Here is a 22,371-nt window from a genome sequence, read left to right as displayed (position 1 = left end):
AAAAAAAAAAAAAAAGGAAGGAAGGAAGGAAGGAAGGAAGGAAGGAAGGAAGGAAGGAAAAGAAAAAAAGAAAATGCTGTATGTAGTATGAATTATTATCCTATTACAGGTGCAGAGACTAAGGCAAAGAGAATTTAAGGTATTTGTTGAATGAAGGTGTTCATAGTGCCATGCTAGATTCAAACACAATTGCTTGATCTCAAATTTTAGTGTATCCTCAATGCCCTATTTTAGCTTCTTAGTTGTTATTTCATTTTGATGACACAGAACTTGAATTAGAAATTCTTAAAGACGAATATTGCTTCTGGACCTTCTGGTCCGTCAGTTCTACAGTTCCCTTATTTTGTGCAGCAATCCATTTGTGTTACATGTCTGGAGCTAGTTTGCCCATTATTAGAACTTGTGTGAGTCCCTGTGTGTATCTTTTTAGATCTAGAAAAACTACTGTTACTTAGATTGTCTATTCAGAAACTAATTCCTTTGCATGGCCTGGAGTGAGAGTCCTAGATAGAACAGGAGGCATTGGCTGCTGTATCAAAGAGTCTATTTCTGTAATTTTGAGTATGCTCAGGGACTAGTTGGGATCTATATGTGGGTTCCCCCTTTTTAATATTCACAGATGCAACCTCCTTGGGAGGACAGGCCAAGCCCCAGACTTGGGTTTGAATCAGAAAAACCTAAAGTCAAGGGTTTTCTTATGTGAAGTGATATCTGGGTCTTGATGGGGTACCTGTTATTACTGATGGAGTCATCCTCGTAGACTTTTATCTGCCCTTCCCCTGTGTTACTCTATCTTTAGTTTTTTATCTGCACCTTGAAGAATGATAATGCATTTCCTGATGGACTCTTCAAATGATTCCAAGTATTATTGGGATGCAAAAGCAGGATAACTTGGTCCTCACTTGGATCTGATTCTTCCATATGAAATTTGCTAGAGATCCCCAATACCTTTTTTATAGGAAATAAACAGATCCAGTGTTAGTAAAGACTATTTCATTGGAGGAAAAATGGCCTCATTGAGGTTGTCTTTCTGCCCGCTGATGCAGTTAGCATAAAGTAAGGGTAGTCATTTATTACTGTCATAGTTAGGATTTTATTGCTGTAAAGAGTCACCATGAGCAGGTGACTCTTAAAAAGGAAAACATTTTAATGGGGCTGGCTTACAGCTTCACAGGTTTAGACCATTATCCTTATGGCGGTGTGTAGGCAGACATGGCACTGGAGAAGGAGCTGAGAGTTCTACATCTAGATCTGCCACCCCACCTAATAGTGCCACTCACTATGGGCCAAGCGTTCAAACACATGCATCAATAGGAGCCATTCCTGTTCAAACACCACAATTACCATTTTCATTTGTGCTGGGTAAAGAAAAGAAGCATTATCAGAAGAATGTATTGAAATTCCTGCTGCTGTATTTTTGTGGCTTACTTGGTTAAACACAGAGAATTAACGATAGCAAAAGTCAGATGATCATTTGCTAGCACCGGATAACATGCCTGTCAGCAAGTAAATTGACCAAGGAGGTGGGAAGCAGTGAGGAGGACAACACAGTAATCATGCCGTCCACCTGACAGCTCTTTCCACCCTGGCATCTTGGCTGTTGAACTCCCTTTCGTTCCTGTAGATGAGTTTTGAAATAATTCTGAGCAGTGAGGCCCTTCTTGAACAAGAGTTTCAGCTCAGCAATCTCTTGAATGACATCAAAACCTGTCCTGCGGTGGGACTGTGCTTCAAACAGACTTCCAACTCTGGACTTACTCACTTCCTTTGTGCCTTGCTTTTGTTGGCAGTTTTGTGAGTCCATTACACGGAGAGTCAGGAGATCTGAGCCACTAGGGCAATTCAAAGACCTTGGACAGAAGGAAGCTGCCTCTAGAACTCAATTCTGGACAGCAAAGAATGAAAAGCCCTCTGAATATAGATGCCTTTCATCTCTGGGAGTGAAAGCATTCAGAGAGAAGTGAATACGTGCATGGCTGAACTAGTTATTCATCGAGTGTTTTTTGACTTGCTAAAAGCGAGTTTAATGTATTTATACAATTTATAAAGATGTAACTGTTTCTGGAGCTCTGCTCTTTACAGAGGACATATTTCATGTGATTGTAAGCACCGAAGAAAATTAAATCAATAAATCCACAGCCTATAATTTGAGATACTCCATTTGAAGAAAGAAGACGTTGTCGAGGAGGGAGGAGACAATGCTTTTCATGGAGGAGGGATTCTAGACAACCTTCCCTGGCTCAGCTGTCCTGTGCATCCAGGTGACAGGAGAATTACCTTGTTCAGGAAGAGCATCAGAGGGTTGTTCTGACACCTCCCCAGGAGCCAGGGCCAGCTGCCTACCCTTTACAAAGGCAGAGGAGAAAGCTATGCAAATGAAGCTGGCTGCACTGGCCTCTTCTCCTAGCGCTGGTTGGCAGTCGGGCTGAGTGTCAGGAAGCAGATGAGTTTTCCTCTCTTGCTGGCACTGATGTGTTCTGTGACCACTGGCAAGCCAATTAACCTCCGCAAGTGTCACCTCTCCATGTGTAAAAGGTTAATAGTGCGGCTTGTTTGCAAAGTGCCCGGAGCCCTGTGTGAAGGGCACTGCCCGGCCTACCCAGCATGGCTGCTTGACTAGAGGGCCTTGCGTTTCTTAATTATATGTCCAGTTGGGTAGGTTATGGATTTTTGTTGTGACTGGCGATGGCCCTTTCTCCCTTGTTACAAATAAAAAGACTAATAGGTGATCTCACTCTATTACTGTCTTCTACAGCTCCCCAGAGGGTTAAAGGAATGACAGAGGTTACAGATTAATAATGTATTCTTTGGCGAACAAAAAAAAATCATGTGCATCTCAACTTCATAATGGCTGAGGACAGTAATTTATTAGGCCAAGTGTTTCATTGGATATTGAACAGATAAAGCTGGCAAACACTCATGAAATTATGAGAATTTTTTTCTTGTCTCCTAATAGTTTTTCTTCCTTCATAACCATATGGTAGTGAAACTGTTTTGTTAAGGTATGTTTCAGATAAATTTATGACTATTGGAAAAGCGAGACTCTGGTGTCAGAGAGTGACATATTTGTGTATATCTAACTTTTGACATGAAGCTCGCTGTTTTATTGTATTGGGGCCGCGTGTGAGTAACACCAGTCCTAGCTCAAAGTGGCATACACATTGTCTTGTGCTTCTTTGCAGATCTGCGGAAAAACTTTGAACAAGATCCACAAGGCAGGGAGGTGCCTATTGAAGGCATGATCGTGTTGCATTGCCGCCCGCCAGAGGGAGTCCCTGCAGCAGAGGTAAGAAGGACTCCACTATGAGGAGTTAGGCCTGTCCTCAATGAGAGGACAGAAACCCATGTGGCCAAGAGGAATGAAAGAACCTAGGCCTGCCATTCTTGCTGTCTGGTCTCCCTTGCAAGACATAGTGAAGAAGTCATGGTGGGGAAAGCTGGGGATGAAACTTGCCTCTTGGCAACATTCTGATTGACATACAGTTCGTGCTAGGCTATGCTCTTGATTCCGAGGACCAATCTTGGTGGGGTCTGCCCTGTGTTGTGTTAGGACTGCCTGTTTTGTACAGTGACTGTGGGACCCCTCTGTTCATTAACAAGGAGCACTGCATGGAAATGTGCCTGGAGAGGGGATAGTTAGTGTCTGTTCATTCTTCACTTGCTTACAGACCAAACATCTTCTGAACATCTGGCATGCTACAGTCTCTATGTGGCTATGGTATACAGTGCAGCCACTGTGAGCATCTAGAATCCAGAGTCACCATGGCTTTGAAGTTCAGATGTGTTTCCTAGAATCCCCTTCCCCAGCATACTAGGAAACATATGTTTGACCAGGAGTGGCCTAGGGTCACACTGAAGGCTTTCTGAATCCTTGATCACTCTTAACACGTGTTTTAACTGACTAGTAATGTAATTACTGGGAGCAAACCTAAGAGTGAGCAGGAAGGCTATTGTTCACAGGATTTTAGAAAATAAATGTATGCCATTATCCTGTATTCAGCAATAATTGTTCCAGCCATGGCTCTTCAGTGTGAATCTAGGAACCTGTGGTTCCTTCTGTGAGAAGCAGAAAGACTTTAAAGAGGAAAAACAGAAACAAAGAAAAAGAAAATCAGAAACATCTGTCGTCTGTCTTTGCTAAAATACCTGTAATATTTGCACTGGGAAAGAACAAAGGAAGAGAGGGAATAAACACACATACGCACACGCACACTTGCATATTTAGGCAGAAATCCTGCTGGATGGATGCTACTCAGGCTCAGATGGTTTGCAGAAATGAAGTAAACGGAGTTGAAAATTGAAGTGAGCACACCATGCATGATATGAAATAATTAGAAATGAAAATGCTTATTTTTAAATTTTTACTTAATGTAGAACAAAGAGATATTAATCTTCTGCCACTTTCTTACATCCAGCAATTTTGTATGTCCCATCCCGTAAGCAGGGCACTCCATTCATAAGAGGCTGTGTCATGTTGCTTAGGACTTCCTGTGTTCGCCATGCATATCATCCTCTGCAGCTCCCTTGCCCACCTTTGAGAATCCCACCTTACAAATAGCTCAGCACAGATGCATGCAGCCTCTGCAGACCCTGCAAACGGAAGGTAGGCCCAGATGGGAAAGACGCTGATTCCCACTGTTAGCATTCTACCTGCAAGAAGTTCTATATTTACATGTCTAGGAGTCAATTTTCGTGGCCGGGGGAAGCTTAGTTGTTTCCCTGGTACAGCCTTGGCCTTTGAGAGGCAGGAAAACCAATATCAGATCAATGACCTTACAAAAGCCTCCCAGCCATATATGGTCTCTCTTCCACATCTCTTAGGGGGTCTCTGAAGTACTCATGGGAAATGCGCATGCTTCTGCCTTACAGGGTCCAGCAAATGGTTCTTCTGTTATCACAGCCACTGTTCTGTATGTACTGCTCTGCAGCCGCCCCTTCTTCCTCTCGGTTTCCCAGATGCACCAGCCACGCTTCCACCTCAGGTCCCTTGCACGTGCTGGGTCCAGCAGTGACCGTCTCAGTAATTCTCCCTATAGGGCCTATGCAAACATCACCTGCTTAATGTGGATGGCTGTGGACACTCTGGAAAATGTCACCCTCACCCTCCACACATACCTCTCCCAGTCCCTTTCCTTTCCTTTTGTCTCTTTATCCCTTGTCACTCATACTGTGTCAGCCTTGATTGTTCTCTGTTGTCCTACTGGAACTGAACTTGTATAAGGAGATCTTCTGTGTGTGTCACCCATCCCTGTGTCACCAGAAAATGAAACGGGCTCACATGGCTGTTATCAAAAGGAAGGAAGTGACAGATAATGGCAAAGATGTAAAGAAAATGGATTCCTTGCATACTGGTGGTAAAGAGGTAAATTTAGTCTAGCCACCAGGGATAACACTAAAGAGGATACTCAAAAAATATAGATGGATAGATAGATAGATAGATAGATAGATAGATAGATAGATAGATAGATAGATAGATAGATAGATATATGACTGCTGTGTGATCCAGAATTTCACTATGGGACATATATCTTAAAAAATGAAGTTAGGATACCTACAAGGCATCTACACCTCATCATTTTCTGAACTCTAGTCATAGTAGCAGATATATGGAGTCAGCCCATGTCTGTCAGCAAATGAACAGAGAAAGGTAATACGGTTCATGTAATGTGACATCAGTACTCTTCAGCCTTTAGAAACGATGCCATTCTATTCCTGACAAACATGCAAGAGCCTCTCTGACATGTCACATGAAATGAAAGGGGATAAGATGATTAGTCACTGCATAATTTTGTTTCCCTGTAGAGACCGAGAACATAAAGCTCCCTGTAGAGTAGTGGCTATCAAGAGTTGGTGGGAAGTCAAAGGATACCGGATTTCATTTGAGAGGAATAGGTTCAAAAGCCCTGTTGGGGAGCATGGCTACTGCAGTTAATAACAATGATTGTGCTCTGAAAATTGATATAATAGACTTTCAGTGTTCTCATAAGAACATAATAAGCATGTCAGCTAATGGACATATTAGCTCAGTTTAGCCATGCCACTATAAATACACATTTCTTAACAATATGCACATATGCACATGCAATTGTACATACATACATTTTATTTGTCAAGAAAGAAGTTAATCCTTACAGACCCAAAAGGGCTTCTCCCACCAAGATGCTCAATATTTGTTGAATAGGAGTGAGCCTAGCTTCTTGTCTCTGTCAATGGGAATTGGAGTGCCTGTCAGACTCGTGAGTAGATTGTCGTTTCTGTTTGGTACTAGGTACTAGCAGCAAATGATTAGAACATTCCCCATCTGTATTTGGAAGGCATGGATCAAAACAGAAAAAAGAAATGGAACCAAACAGGGTAAATAATCTAATAAGGTGACATCTCCAGACAGAGTCTAGCAGGCTGTGAAAGTCTCCACATACACCCTGACACATGGCTAAAGACCTTCATAGTCAAGGTGAGCTCGTATGCTGTGCAGGCTTGGTGGAGGATTCCTGTGCAGGAGGTGCCATCTAGAAGCAAGCAGCTCCCCTGCCTGGTTTTATGCTTAAAAATATTAGACTGGACTCAATGCTGCAGTGCATACCACCCCCCCATCTTCCTGACCTAAGCTCCTGTCCTGCAAGTGAATCAAGGTGCATCCTATAGCCAGTGCTCAGTCCATTCTCTCCCTTCATTTGCTTCAGATGATGCTTTCAGCTGCAACCCCAATGAGCAAAGCAGGGCTACTAAAGGCCGACGAGACGAGTGTTTGGAAGAGGTAGAAAGGAAGGGAGAATATGTAGTTTATTACCTTCCTATCCATTTGAAAACCAGAGGCATTCACTTCCTTAATTCATTTCCCACAATTCCTGTCACAAATAACCACAACCCAAAAAGCTTAGAATGATCATATTTTGAGGTAGGAGCTAGAAGTCCATATTGGCAGGTCATTTTCTCCTGGGATGCTAAAATAGGGAATCTGTCATAGGTTTGTCTTCTACTTCTGTGGCTTGAGAACAATCCCTGGTTTCTTTGGCTTGTGGACACATCACTTCAGTCTTTGTTCTACCTCTATGTGGCCTCCTTTCTGTATCACTGGTGATCTGAATCCTCCTGTCTAAATAAAAACACCACCCAGTAGACTGCCTTCTACTCCAAATCCACTATAGCCTTATGTTAATTTTATGGGTCACAAACATTTGTAAAGACTCAACTTTCAAATGAAAAGAGAAATGGAATCCTTATGCAGCCCAGTATGCTTTCCACTTTTTGTTTGAATAATATATAGTTTGTAAAATATATTTTAGAGTTAAGGCAGCTAAAACAAGTTACAAGTCTGTTTTAAGAAGAAGTGTGGACTGGAGGATGAGTACAAACTGATTCTGGAGTAAGAGGGGCCAGAGCTTTTGTTTCCTTGGTTTTGTATTGGAGGTGGCTACAGGGAAGTTTCTCTTGTGGGTAAGTGGAGTGATGCACCGCCCAGGCCATCATTTCTAGCATCACCTTGATGCAGGGAGGGATCCCCCTTGACTTACGGAAATGGCAGTTGAACTACAGGATTCTCAGCTCAGCACTCACAGCTCCCTTGATTTTCATCAGTAACATAGGCAGATGTTATTGTCTCATATGTCTGTATTTTGTGTGTGTGGAAGGGATTCTGGAAGAAGGAAGACGGCACAGGGAAAGAATGTTGACTATGTCTGTCTATCTGTACTGTTCTGGTCTCCCAGGGTGGACATCTCTGCCAGTGTCTGTTGACTGCTCTTCAGATCAGAGAGCATACTTGTTGACCACATAGTGAAAAGAGGGTCCTATAGTGAACACTAGGGTACTGTGTTTGGAAACTGGTCAGTCATGTGATTAACATTGTGAAATATTGTCTTAGTATTCTATGGTGGTGAACAAACACCATGACCATAGCAACTTTCCTAAAAGAAAAACATTTAATTGGGGCTTTTCATTGTTTCAGAGGTTTAAGTCCATTGTGGTCATGTGGGAGACAAGGCAGCATGCAAATGGATGTCATCCTAGGAAAGTAGCTGAGAGTTGTACATCCACAGGCAGCAGGAAGAGTTTGGAATGGACTATTTTGGAACCTCAAAGCCCACCCTCAGGGACATACTTCCTCCAACAAAGCCACACCTCTTAATCTTTTCAAATAGTTTTACTTTTGGTGACCAAGTATTCATATCTATGAGGCTATGGGGGACATTCTCATCCAAACCACCACAATTTTTGATTCACAACAGGCCAGGTGCTATCTCACACCAACAGCTGATTCCTGTCCTGTGCCTGCTGCAGGACATGTGGTGTCTTCACTGAGGGAAATGTGCTTTCCGGGACACTGGTGCATCACGGGGATTTGTCCCTCGGTGGCCTAGGTAAAATCCCTCTGAGTTTACTGCAAGCCACTCTGGGGCATGGCTGAGTCTCCTTTGCAGAAGACATGTATTAATACCATGACCTTTCTCAAAATAGTCTTAGCAACCAACTCATCTACTTGATCAAAATATGTGGTTTGTTTTAGACTATAAAGTCTCCACTAATGGGACATGCTCCTACTCCAAACACTGTGTTTAAAGATTTTGAAGTACTAGAACAATACAGGATTTTCAAGACTGTCTTATAATAACTGGGTCAGATCTTCCAGATTATTGGTCAAGGCTTGACACTAACGCCGAAGTTCAGAGCTGAGCTGTCCTTCCTGGAGTTGTTTTTGCTGTTCTAGTCTTCTGTGGGTTTCTTTTATTGTTGTTGTTTGGTTTTTAGGGCTATATACTTAGGAGGTTTCCCTAGCTGTTCTGAAGCCTGAGAGCCCCGAGTCAGTGAGAGCAGACCTACCTACAGTATTCCCAGACATTCTCCCCATGACCCTGGATCTGCTGTGCATGCGCTGTCTCTGAAACAGTAACCTGGTAGTGGAACAAAGATCGGAGTAGAGAGAGGTGGAGAGTCTGGAACTGAAGGTCAAGGAGCGTGGGACATAACACAGTAGGAACTGTCCTCGGTGGAAAGAGACGGGGTGATGCTATCATAGGCTGTAGGAAGAATAGAATGCCCACGGTGAGCTTGAACAGGCATTGAAGGAGAAGAAGAAGAACCTGTAGAGTGACTTCATACTCACTGCTGTTTTTCCTGTTGGGTCATGCCCTCAACAAGAGGAGTTGTCAGAAAAGACTGGCATTTGCTCTAAGGGGCACAATGTGAAGTCCGAACCAGAGGGTTCTGGCCCTGGTGTTCGTAGATGTGCTGTGGAACTGGGAGGACAGATCAAAGACTCTCAGCATGATACAGCAATGGGGGGCATCATGGCCCTTGGAATTGAATGCTCACTTGATTCTGTCATGCTGACTGACTGCTATGTCACCAGCTACCCTCAAGCTCAGAATCCTCACTGGGAAAAAAACAAAACAAAACAATATTTCTTTGTAGGGTTGCTAGGAGTCAAAAGAGAAAAAAAATGCAAAATATTTAATGCAATTTTTAAAACTAAAATAACAGTAGACATTGCTGTGTGTGGTTCTTTTTTATTTATGTCTTATTATTCATTTGTGTTGCATGTGCATGTGTTTATATGTGTATGCAAATATGCATATGCATAAATGTGGAGGGCAGGGATGTTGTTTCTCAGGTAATATCTACTTTATTTTTTGAGGCAGAGTCTCTTATTGACCTAGTCCTGCCTGGGTAGTCTGATTGTCAGCAAGCTCCAAAGAGCTCCCCATTTCTACCTCCATAAACTCTGGAAAGACAAGTGTTGTGCCACCACAACCAGATTATTTTTACATATGTTCTGTGGATGAAACTCAGCTCCTCACCCTTGCATGGCAAGTGCTGTGTCCACCAACCTTTCTCCTCAGTCCCCACTTCATTGCTTTTAAAACATAAGGAACCCTTGAACCTCAGAAAGGGAAGTAGAGTTCTGCTGTAGTCAGGGAACTAAATCAAAGTTGCAGTCTCCTGCAGTGTATTGCTTTGAGCATTAATGAGGGTTGCTGAGAAAGCCCTCATTCTAAGACCACACAGACTTGGCATTTCCCAATAGAAGGGCACCTTGAAAACTTTCCCTTCTTCCTTCTTTTGTTATGTAGCCCGTGGAGAAATTAAATGTTTACTGACGAAGGCCACTTTGTTTTCCACCCCTCCCCTGCAATGTATTACGGGTAGGGATTTACTGTTAGTAAGACGCTGTTCAGCAATTGCTTACTGTAAACTTGAATGCCATCACCAGACTTATTTAGACCTGACTTGAATGAAATTATTACATTGACCATACATAGTTCTTAGGAAATACCTGAAAAGTGAACTGATGATACCTCTTGCTGTCCCAGATTTGAGGATTTCGTCCTAATTGCTGCATGGATTAGAATGTATATAACCATCACAATTACTCCTAACGTTAACCTTGGGCCAGTTGTGACTAAAGATAGCAACTTTAGTGGTGGACATGTGTTTCTTCTTTTCAAAAACAATTCATTATCCCACACTGCACTTTTTTTTATATTGCCCAATTAAATGAAAAATCTATCTTTCATAAAAGTAAGAAATTATGTCCAATGAAAATCCGACATTTTAATGGTTTTCTACAGATTAAAATTGTAGAGTTCTCAATAAACCCTGATTTACTGATGCTGGCTATAAAATGGTTATTGCTGTTAATAAAGCCTATAAATCTTAACAGGTTATATTTGCCTTGGACAATAAAACTTGCCATAAAGGCTTAGTGTCTGGGGCTAATTCTGTTCACATCAAGGTAAACAGCCTGCTCAAAATAATTCAGTGTCTTTGAGAATTAAGGCTCTAAAGGTAAGGAGCAGACAGATTCTAGCCCTGAGGCATTGCCTGCCAGGAACTATTTTTGATTTTTAATCTCACCAAGGGGTCAAAAATGATATTGGGATTAGAAAAGTCAAGGTCAAGAGGCTTGTTAAAGCCATGACATCAATGCAGTGTTGAGGAGGAGGATTTGTAATTTGGGCCCAGCACCAAGCAGGGTCGGCCATTGACTGGTGGCCATGAACAGAATGAATTGCTTCTCTTTGATAAAGTCCTATTGAGCTGGGCAGGAGACAGACACCAGACTAAACGGTGATGGATAGAAAGGGGTTAAAGAAAGAAAATTGTTTCCGAACTGCCTTTCTAGAAATCAAGGTTGGCTTATGTAGCCTTGTTAAGCAAAATCTCCTCGGACGTTTGCCAAGTTTTGCTGGTATTTGAGATTTCATTTGAAGTTTCACTTATGTGAAATAAAACTTCAGAAAGTGGTCATCTAGTCACGTTTGTGGTCAGCTCTTCATCTTGGGAGGATGAGATGGAGAGGTGACAAGTGAGGAGTGGAATTTCTCACTGGAGTATGTGGTCTATGTTCCCAGCTTTTCAAAGATCCAGACGAATGCACCTCTTCCAAGACTCCTGGTGGTGGTATGTGCAGTGTATTCAGACTCCGTGCTGTTGCTAACTGTTCTTACCCCATGGTGTGTTTGTTGTTGCTTCTGTCTGCATAGCAACCTAACCTGGCTCTTTAGCCCTCCTGAAGGTTCTGGGCAGGATTAACATTCTTAGGTCATGTCCTTTTCAGAAGAATTGACGAGCATAACAAAGAATCTGAGCATTTCACTGTGTGTCTTGTCTTATTACTTTAAGGATGCCATCAGAAGGACAAGTTTGGAGAAACACAAGTATCTGAATCTAAGGCTAATTGCTGAATATCTCTTACTTTGTTAAAAAAAATTAGAGGGTGAGGTACTGAAAACTCATAATGTTCCTTTTCCTATTTCTCGTTATACCTGATGCATACTTGTGAAGATTTGTGCATTATCTGTGGTTTCCCATCCTCTTGATAATTCTACTCAAATTGGTACCCAGCCAATTATAAGTGAGGAGCCCATTGTTCTTCTCCCCTGTGAGAATATTCTGATTGAATATTCTGTTACTAATGTGATCACCAGTGTAAAACCCAGAAGAGAAGCTATGATATTGGGCTTTTTAAGACAAAAGTTGCCAGACTTGTGTTTAACCTCAATCAAACAGACTATGAAATGAGGATTTTATTTAAGAGAGAGAGAGAGAGAGAGAGAGAGAGAGAGAGAGAGAGAGAGAGAAATAAGACTCTTAATAATTGACTAGAAAAGTGTGAAGTGAGGTGCCCACGTGCTGAAGCAGTAAGCCTCAGGTATAAATAATTAATCTAATTTGGTGCAACCAGAGCACAGAGAATGTCTAATAGTCCAGATAAACTTTGCTTTGAGGAGACTGACAATGGGGACTTTTGCAGAAAACCGCAATTGATTAGAATGTATAATATTATAATAGAAGCCCAATGGCCGTTAAAGGAAAAAAAACCTGTTGAATGGGTTAAATACTAGTTATTAAGTGCCAAGAAATTACTCCTCTGAAAACATTCCTGGGAAAAGAGAGAGAGACAGAGACAGAGACATGAGGTTAATATAAGTTGTTTTAAAAGTAAATGTCTGCAGCTTAGATACCCTCAGCATTAGACAAATACTCATGCAAACCTCGTTGCTGCACTGACTTCCACCTCCTGGGCTCTGAATCTCCCTGCATCTCCCTTCTCTTGCTAAAGAAAACACCAGGCCCCTGTTTTTTGGTTTGTTTTTCTTTTTTCTTTTTCTTTCTTTCTTCCTCTTCCTCTTCCTCTTCCTCTTCCTCTTCCTCTTCCTCTTCTTCTTCTTCTTCTTCTTGCTGGTTTATAGCTGTTTTCCCTGTCCTTTGTGTTTTAGATCCCTTGGGGAAGGGGCTTACACATGGTCATTAAGATGAAAGAGTGAAGGCAAAGACTGCTGGTCTGCCTCATTTCCTTGAGCTCTCCAGGAGCCACAGTGAGATCTACCCAACCAGCCTTCTTTGTTCTCACATGTTGCTTTCTCTTGGGCTGCTGTCCCTGTGTCACATGTGCGTCTCCTTACTTCCTGTACCCTTGTCCTCCTGCCCATCTCTGACTTCCACGATCTTGGGTGGATTCTTACCTACGGCCTTCTAGTTCTTCTCCACCCATCCCAGGGAACAGCTTGTGGGTCATTGATTAGTTGCTGGGACAGAAACCAGACACAAACCACAAAAAGGGCTTTGGTTTTGGCTCCTAGATCCAGAAGCTGCAGTCAGCTGTCAGTTAGCCTCATCACCATGATCTTGCCTTGAGGCAGACCAGTGTGGCAGCTGGAATATGGAACAGACGAGGCTACTCGCTTATGTGGGCTGGAAACAGGGACTAGGAGAAAGATTTCAAAGGCCTGCTCACGGTGACTCTTTTCCTCAGTCAGACTCCAACTTCCAGAGTTAACACAGCCTCAAGAGGCTCTGCTCAATCCTGACTCTGACAGTGCATTAGTCCATCTATCTAATGCAGTATGCTTCAATATAATCATTTTCCCAGAGTCCCACCTAAGCATTCTGTCAGTCAAGGCTTCAGCACATCAGCCTTTGGAGGATACTTTCAATCAGTATAATACCCCGGATGGTCTTTCATAGACATATGGAATTTAGCTGGTGTGAAGCACTCGAGCATTTTCTTCTTCCCTCTATAGGTTTTATGACATATTGATTTGAATACTTTTTCATTGTAGTTCTCATTATTGTATTTAATTTTTCATCCCAATGTGTCATGTTTGCTCAAAGTATGTCATTTGGGGATAGGAATTAAAAATCACTGTTTTCAGGAACGCTTACCACCCACTCCATAGATAATGCAAACAGTAAGCATGTGGGGTAGATGAGGTCAAACAGATGAATTACTACCAGATTGTGCAGGCAGCAATAAATGTTTAAATCTGAGCAGAACTTTACAGTTAATGTTTTCCTTATTCGATCCTTAAAGCTCGGCAAATATAGTGATATCTCTGCTTTGTGGAATAATGAATTTAGTTTGGACAGCAGGAGATCCCTTTATTCAAAATACTTAAAACTAAAATGGTTTCTGATTTTAAAGGTTTGGGTGCATTTATGTATTATTGCTATTGTTATTATTATTGAACTATGTAATGAGATATCATGGAGATGGGAACCAAGTTAAATATGAAAATCACTTATGTTTCCTCTTTATCTTATACCCTAAGATAATTTTGTACATTATCTTTAATGTTTTTATATGAATTTTTGCTTGCCATGTCAGTGTTCATACAGTCCTCTACTAAAGTGTCTGGAGAGAGCTCAGTAGATCATTTACACAGCATGGGTGGCCCTGGTTTCAGTTCCCAGTCCACAAAGATGGTTTGTAGTTTGGATCATTTTCATTTTTAGAGTTGAAGATTACGCTGCTGACTGTATATTCTCACTGGAAACCTGCAATGCAGCCCGCCAGTATTTCTCGTGTAGGCTAATCTTCCCAACAGTTCTCTGAGGGAGGCATGGCAGTTTTATAGATAAGGAAACTTACAAGTTCACAAGGTATTAGGCAATTACTCAAGCACATGGTTACTGAGTGAGCCAGAATTGGAGCCAGGATTGGACAGCCTTACTTCAGAGCCTCTACTTAGAAGAGCTTCTTTGTTGGACAGAGATTCCATTCTGTGCATCAGCTAGATAGCCCGTTTGCCAGTCCTTGCCTGGCTCAAAGTCTCATTAAAGTTCCATAGCTAAGCACCGTGGTGGTTGCTTGAAGGCATGTGTTTCCAAGCCCTGTATACAATTTATTTTTCTATATACCTAACTAAGAGAAACCTTAGTTTATAAATTACACCTGGTAAGAGATTAACAAAGACTGCAAAAATAAATTAGAACAATTTTAAGAATATGTAGTTGTAAAAATTATATAAATATGGTCTTGTTCTCTTTCTCAAAAAAAAAAAGAAACCCCACTTATTTGATTTATTATAGATCTTGGTGACATCACTATTCATTTATTTCTTTTCCTATTATTTTAGTTGAAAGCTTCCTTCCTTTTCACTTGAGGAAGTGTGCATTATGGGTTCTCTTTGGCACATCCGAATTGTCACCATTACTATGCGCTTTGAGTCTGTGGCTCACGGCTAACTTAAACAGTAGCTCTACACTCCTGTGATGGTTGGTCTGGTAACTGAGATAACTGCTGGGTGATGAATGGGCAGGTGGCGTATACAGCATGGATACCCTAGACGCAGTGCTTCACTCACTTCGGGACACAGATGGAACACCAAGCTTTCATCCCTCATTTTGAAACTCAAGGAATATTCATTTTGGGAGTTGTTCATTTAATATTTTTGTGCCACATTGGAGCATGAGTAACAAAGCTATGGAAAGCAAAAACACTGGCTGCAGGAGGACTATTAGATATGAATATCTATGCATATGTAGACTAACTGCATTCCCTATGTCTTATTGGGCAGGGGGGCAGCTCAGGGGTAGAACCCTTGCTTAGCATTGCCAGATTCTTCATTTGATCTCTAGTACCACAAAAGAAGCAAAAATATTGAATACCTAAATTCTCTTGCTCATATCCATGATTCAAGGTGTAACCCTAATTGCTCCATTAACAATTATTTCTGCAGTTTGATGGCACTGGATTGTGCCTGCCTTGGGATGTTAGGGATGGCAGGGAATGACTGCTTAGTGCCAGGGATGGGCATGGAGCCGGCTTTAGTAGCAACACAGACAACTCACAACCAACCATTCAGTAGTACTATGATATTTTTTAAAGCCATTCATAAAAAAATCAAACGTCCTTTTTTTTTTGTCTTTTTCGAGACTTTCATAATGAAGGTATAGAACTACTTCTCCATCGTAGGTCTTCTTACACAGTTTAGCTGCAATAAAATGTCTTTATATCTTGAATTATGCAGAAGTAAGGACAGCCCAGGAGGCCTCCCCACACACAGCCACAGATCTGTAACTCAGCAGTAATGTTCCACGGGTGTGAATCAAGAGCTGCATCCCAGCCCTGCTGAGACAGCACGGGTTTTAATGTTTCTGGGCAGCACACCCCACACCACCCTGATTCCCTTTGCAAATGCAGGCTGCCTGTGTTTTTCAGCTCATTAAAATGGAAATACGCAATCTCATCCACATCAGCAGCTTCTCTTGGCAGTCCTTTGCCATGGGGTCTTCGGGTCCTCACTGTTCTCTACAGTCTGCTCTGGAAGACATGGGACCTGCAGCTACCCCCTTTTGCTTTTAGTTAATTGTGGGCAACAATAATGAGAACCAGCCCTGTGGACATTTTTTCACATAACTGCCAGTAAAATAGAGTGTGCCCATTTGTCCTTCATGGGAGGTTTAGACACCTGCAGAATAAGCACCTGCCTACAGGTGCGATTGAGATGCATCCAGCTGATCTTATTACAGGTAGGCTATAATTCTAGAACCTGCTGCTGAAGGAACCCTAGGTGCCCGCTCATTATAGCACAAGTCCTCAAGTTTTCTTGGCTCTGTAAAATCTTATGGAGTCATGGTGATTGTCCCTGGGAGCCACCTAGATTCAGCACCACGGTAAGCACATCAAGTGATAAAGTGACTTCCTGCAAGTCCCTAGGCTTTGGTTTGCAAAATTGCAATGGCTTCTACCCCACAGACGACAGGTGAGCCATCCCAGCCTCACAACTGTACAGCTCACTTCCCATATAACTCAGGCTCACTTGGCTCTCTCAGTTAACTTTCCAAGAAAAACATCCAGCACTCAAAGCCGAACAGCTGATAATCCCCTGCTGTGGTGAATTTTGATTCAAATATAACCGAGTCTCTGTTGGCTCTGTTGGAACTGAGTTGGAACTGTTCTTTTCTTGTTGATTCAGTATTGGCTGCAGCTCTGGCTTCCTATTCCCCTGCCTGATTCTCTATGGATGTATTTATTAGTTATATGCGGTATCCCTGGGCCTCTATGGACCACAAGCAGTGACCCTTGCTAGTCACAATGACAACTTAAACCTCCATTGCTGTCTACAGGATGTTGAGCTGATGGTTGACTTTGCTGGCACAAATGGTCCACTTGGAACTCACTCTTAGAGGCAAGAATGGTGGGTATCTCAGGGGAGTAAGAACCCTATCTACATTGTACCGTCATTGACAGGAGCTGGCACTGTGCTGTGAGAATTATATACTGAGCTAGATGACTAGCCTAGTCCTGCCCTTAAATATTATTATCATCTCTGCGCTGTTGAAAATACCTCAGTTATAGTATCTGGGTCCATTTAGAAGGAACAGGGTACTATAATACATTTGTGTAGAAAAGCATTTGTCTCCTTTAGAACTCATATTCTCATAATTTTGGTCCAAGAATAGGAATCATGGAGTGGTGTTGGAGGCATATGCTGGGAATGAAAGAGAAGGAAATTAATACATCTAGTGGGGAGAAGAGGCTTCGGTATAGATATGGATGCCGACAAAGGCTAAACTTGCTTATGTAATATTTTCTTTGGTACTACGATCCACCAGAGTGATGCAGTCCTCATTAATGTTGGTTCTCATTGCTCGCAGTAGTTTGAGGATGACATGCCAGGCTTTCTGCTAAGCCTTTAATGAGGAAAGTTCTATTTAGCTCTTTCCACCCACTTACTGTTTTTTATTTTATAGATAGGGTAATTGAGACTGAGGATAAGGAACATTGAAGAAGTCCCCCAGAATGTAAGATCCCTGGCTCCCTTTGACTTTGAGTGTTGTTTTTGGTGTAATGTCTTTGGTCATTTCCTGTAGTCCAGAAAGTTGCCAAGTAAGAGAAGAGGTGGTACAGACATATAAACGCCACCCGCGGATTCTTGGCACCATACACCTCAGCATTCCTTACCGATGTGAGTCTGTTCTCCATTTGCAGTATCAGAGCTTGGATTAATGACTATCCATAGCCAGTTATGTGGTTCATTCCTAAAACTGTAATTCTTATCACCACAGATTTCAATTTATTTAATAAATGAGTTCTTTGCCTCCAAGTATTTGGCAATGAATGAGATACTTTCTCTGTCTTTAATCAGATCAAGTATCAAATGAATGAGATAAATATGTAAATAAGAATCTAACAGAGGGCTGGAGAGATGGCTTAGTGGGTAAACTGTGCTCTGCTTTTGCAGAGGATCTCAATTCAGTTCTTAGCATCCACTAGAGGCAGCACACAAATACCTGTAACCTAGATGCCCTTCAATGGAAGAATGGATGAAGAAAGTATGGAATATATACATATTAGAGTATTACTCAGCAATAAAAAACAAGGAATTCTTGAAGTTTGCGTACAAATGGATGGAAATAGAAAACACTATCCTGAGTGAGGTAAGCCAGACCCAAAAAGAGGAACATGGGATGTACTCACTCATATTTGGTTTCTAGCCATAAATAAAGGACATTGAGCTTATAATTTGTGATCCTAGAGAAGCTAAATAAGAAGGTGAATCCAAAGACAAACATATAGGCATCCTCCTGAATATTAGCCTTCATCAGGTGATGAAAGGAGACAGAGACCCACATTGGAGCACCGGACAGAAATCTCAAGGTCCAAATCAGGAGCAGAAGGAGGGGGAGCACGAGCAAGGAACTCAGGACCGCGAGGGGTACACCCACACACTGAGACGATGGGGATGATCTTTCGGGAATTCGCCAAGACCAGCTAGCCTGGGTCTGAAAAAGCATGGGATAAAACCGGACTTACATAGCAGACAATGAGGACTACTGAGAACTCAAGAACAATGGCAATGGGTTTTTGATCCTACTGCACATACTGGCTTTGGGGGAGCCTAGGCAGTTTGGATGCTCAACTTACTAAACCTGGATGGAGGTGGGCGGTCCTTGGACTTCCCACAGGTCAGGGAACCCTGATTGCTCTTCGAGCTGATGAGGGAGAGGGACTTGATCGGGGGAGGGGGAGGGAAATGGGAGGCGGTGGCGGGGAGGAGGCAGAAATCCTTAATAAATAAATAAATTTAAAAAAAGAAAGAAAAACAAACAAACAAAAAAAAAACAAATACCTGTAACTTCTGCTCCAGAAGCTCTGACTCCTTTCTTTGGCCTGTGAAGGCACATACATGCACATACCCACGTACAAGCACAAACACATAATTAAAAATAAATTCTTAAGAAATGAATCTGACAAGGACCTATAAAGATAGTAACAGTAAGATAGAAGGAATATGTCAATTTCTACTGACCAAGACTTCTCAGAATAGCATTCTCATGCATGTTTTGGAGGACTGATTATAAGCCTCTTGGGTGGTGGGATTATATGTAATGAGAGGTGAAATTATATAAGTGTGAAGTGACATGATTGATTAGGAAGTACTACATTGGCATGGCCTAAAGAGCTACCACAGTGAAAAGTTAAGGGAGTAGACAGGAGCAAGATCATAGAATCTGCTGTGCTAAAAGCCTGGATTGCCCTCCAAGGGCTAATGAGGTATTGAAGGATATGCATCAGAGAAGTGAATGCCTCGTGTACTTTTTGTCCCTTAGTTTGTTTCAAGGACAATGTTGTTTCTCACTTCCAGAACCTGAAGTGAGGTAAACTAAGTAGCAAGCTGGTAGGAAGATTTAAATTGGGTGAAAAGGTCTCAATACCATTGATGAAAGTAGCATTCAAAAAATGATTTATTTTTAAATAACTTCAAATTTGCATTAAATGCTCAAAAATAAGAGTGAAAGTGAGTACAGCACTTCTAGGAGTACCCTAGGAAGTCCCACACAAATGCTGTGACAGTTGACTTCTCTCTCAAACCACAGCAAGTAATAGATCTGTCTTTGAAGCCCTTTAGTTAGGTCTACCGCCTTTGTCCTGTGGAGCAGATGGAAGGCTAGGTAGACCTGTGGATGCTTTGTACTCCTGACCTAGGGCAGCATGTCCCAGCCCCAGCCCCGCTGCCACTGCCTCTGAACATCATTGTCTAGACTCCACTTTATCCATTCTGCACTGCTAATGGGCGTGCTCCTGTCCTCAGACTCAGAACAAACATTGCAGCTGGTGAGAGGGTCACCAATCTTTATATCCTCTGATGCTCTTGAACGAGCTCTCCGCCTCTCAGTGCGGACTCCCAGAACTCTCTGATAGAGTCTTTGAAGGTGTCCTTTCTCTTCTCTGCACTTGCTTCACATTCTTCTCTGAGAATATAGGGAGCCTCCCATTTCCCAGTGCCTTTGATCCCATTAGAGCCTTGTAGGAGACCCCGGCTTAGTAGGCTACATTGAGTTGTTCGACAATTTCACTAAAACCTGTGCCCAGGGCAGCCCAAGGCTGGTGGAGTGCTGTCATGATTGCTTCCATGCAGCAGGACACTCTCAGCCACACAGTGATGCTATCTGCTCAGTGTTCCTTTGGTCCAACAGCATGGCAGATCACTCCCATGGCTTTGAATGTGAAGAGAGTTTCTGCCTACCACAGAGCCTCATTCCATTGTCTGAGCTACCTTGTGCATCTGCTTTTTCCTGTATGCACTGCTCTCTCAGGTTTTACTCTGCGAGGCTCTATCACACCCTTAGGACTGGTTAACCTCACTACCTGCAGCCAAAGTTCCTGTGTTACAGTTTCTTTCATTTGCCTTCATTAAAGCTTGAAATTTAGCTCAAACTCACTTCTCTACCTGTTCAACTCATGCTCTTGTTGTTCAGTTTTTGTGCCTCAGTTTCCTGCTTTCCGTTAATTACTTAGCCATTGTAGCGATTATGGATTCCTGAGGCAACTGAGGACAGCTTCTATAAAAGCTAAACTCCGTTCCCTGTCTGATACTCACCAGTTCATCCTTGACCCTGACTCATATGAAAAAAAAATGTAAGAAATAAAGATCTCAACCTTAATAATAGTGATATATTTAGTGAGATACTTCTTGATTTAAAGGGATGCCTTGGTCAGTATAAGCCATTGCACAACATCCTTGGCCTCTATCTACTGTTTAATGTTAAGCCAGCAAAAACCCTAGCCAACACAAGTGTAATTATTCAAAACTGTGTCCAGGCACTGCCAAACATCTGTTGCTGAAACTCTGGCAAAGTTATTGGCTTTCAGAGAGTTTAGAGTTTTATTTTGATACTGTATGGGAATGATGGGAATGTAGCTCAGTTAGAGAATGCTAGCTTAAGAGAAAGGGAGAGAGCTTGGAGAGAGAATGTCTAGGGTTTTAGCTCATTGTGTCATATACTCGCCTCTCACCCACAGAACCCTGGGTTTTGCCCCTAGCATCACATGAACCCAGGCTTAATGGCACATGGGGCAATTAAGGCAAGAGGTATGCAGGTTCAAAGTCACCCTCAGCTACACAGCATAATTGAGGACAGCCTAGGCTACATTAGACTCTTTCTGTCACAAACGAAGAATGACGAGAGGAGAGGGAATCTACAGTATACAGTGTCTAACATCGGGACTGCTGTTTCATTTTTGTTCACTCCCTCATATTGAACAGAGTTCAACATTAACCAGCAACATGTCCCCACTGGCCTGCGGTAAGTTCAAGTCAGTGGGTACAATATTATATTCACCTCTTCATAAGCTGTCCTTAAGCCTTAGCAGAGTATCTGACACGTAATATATACTCAGAAAAAAAATATATATCGAGGCAGTGCACCATGATAAGTTCAAATGTGAATGATTGTGCTGAGTTTTGTGATAGATCAAAGAGGTGCATGTATTACATAGGAATAAACTATACTGTAAAGGGTGAGTTGGGTGTGCATAAGAATTGGATGAGGGGGAAGGGCAAAGCACAGTGTGTCAGGAAAGTGTAAGTTCTCCCCAAAGCAAGGTCACTGTCTGTGCTAGGTTCCCTCTCCCAGGTGGTCCACAGGCTTCACATGACAATAACAAACAAGCAAAGCTCACACTGGACAGCTATGAACTGCATCTCTGTCCTGGAACTAATGCTTAAAGCTGTTCTGGAACAGAAGGCTGAGAGTGAATGCTTGTCATGTCTGGAGGTGGCCCTGCAGAGCAAATGACCACAGTTTTCCCATAGACAGTTTTCCACAGACGGAAACCGGTAGTTACACAATGAACAACAGAGCATTCAACCAGAGCATATGTCTCAGTCTTCAATAAAGTCTCTAAAAAATATATATACATATCTGAGCAGGATCAATGAATCCAGTGACTGTACATGATTAGATTTCAAAGAATGTGTCACATGTGTTCAGGAGACCTGGGCTATGGGTCCAATCCTCATTCTTAGAAAAATTACAATTCCTTAAATGGAGACACTACAAGCTTTTCTGTATAAAAGTCAGAGGCACCTGGAGACAACTGGGGGACGCTTAAAATCAGAAGGTGTAACTTATTATATAACTTATTATAATCCTGCCCTTTGAAAAACTCGGATCTTGAGCCAGAAGAAGTGGTACATACCCGAAGTCTCACTGTGGAGAATGAGGTGGGCAGAGCCCTTGAGCGCAGGGACATGAGATCAACCTAGGCAATATGGTGACAAGCATCTCATTAAAAGAGGCAAAGTGTGAACTCAACAATGTGTGTGTGTGTGTGTGTGTGTGTGTGTGTGTGTGTGTGTG

At 42.2% G+C, this 22,371-nt stretch overlaps 1 protein-coding gene across 9 annotated transcripts in view; it reads left to right on the top strand.

Moving 5' to 3' along the window:
• Nucleotides 1–22,371, top strand: part of Unc5d (unc-5 netrin receptor D) — a 517,384-nt gene that overhangs the window by 327,661 nt on the left and 167,352 nt on the right. For all 9 annotated transcript variants that reach the window (XM_026786850.1, XM_026786851.1, XM_026786849.1 and 6 more), the window contains exon 4: nt 3,183–3,286. In XM_026786850.1, coding sequence (XP_026642651.1) covers nt 3,183–3,286 — 104 coding nt within the window. The remainder of the gene's footprint in view (nt 1–3,182; nt 3,287–22,371) is intronic.

Source organism: Microtus ochrogaster, linkage group LG7_11 (assembly GCF_000317375.1).
Source record: "Microtus ochrogaster isolate Prairie Vole_2 linkage group LG7_11, MicOch1.0, whole genome shotgun sequence".
Lineage (NCBI taxonomy): Eukaryota > Metazoa > Chordata > Mammalia > Rodentia > Cricetidae > Microtus > Microtus ochrogaster.
Note: the sequence above shows the minus strand (reverse complement) of the source record. Positions and strands in the feature narration are given on the sequence as shown.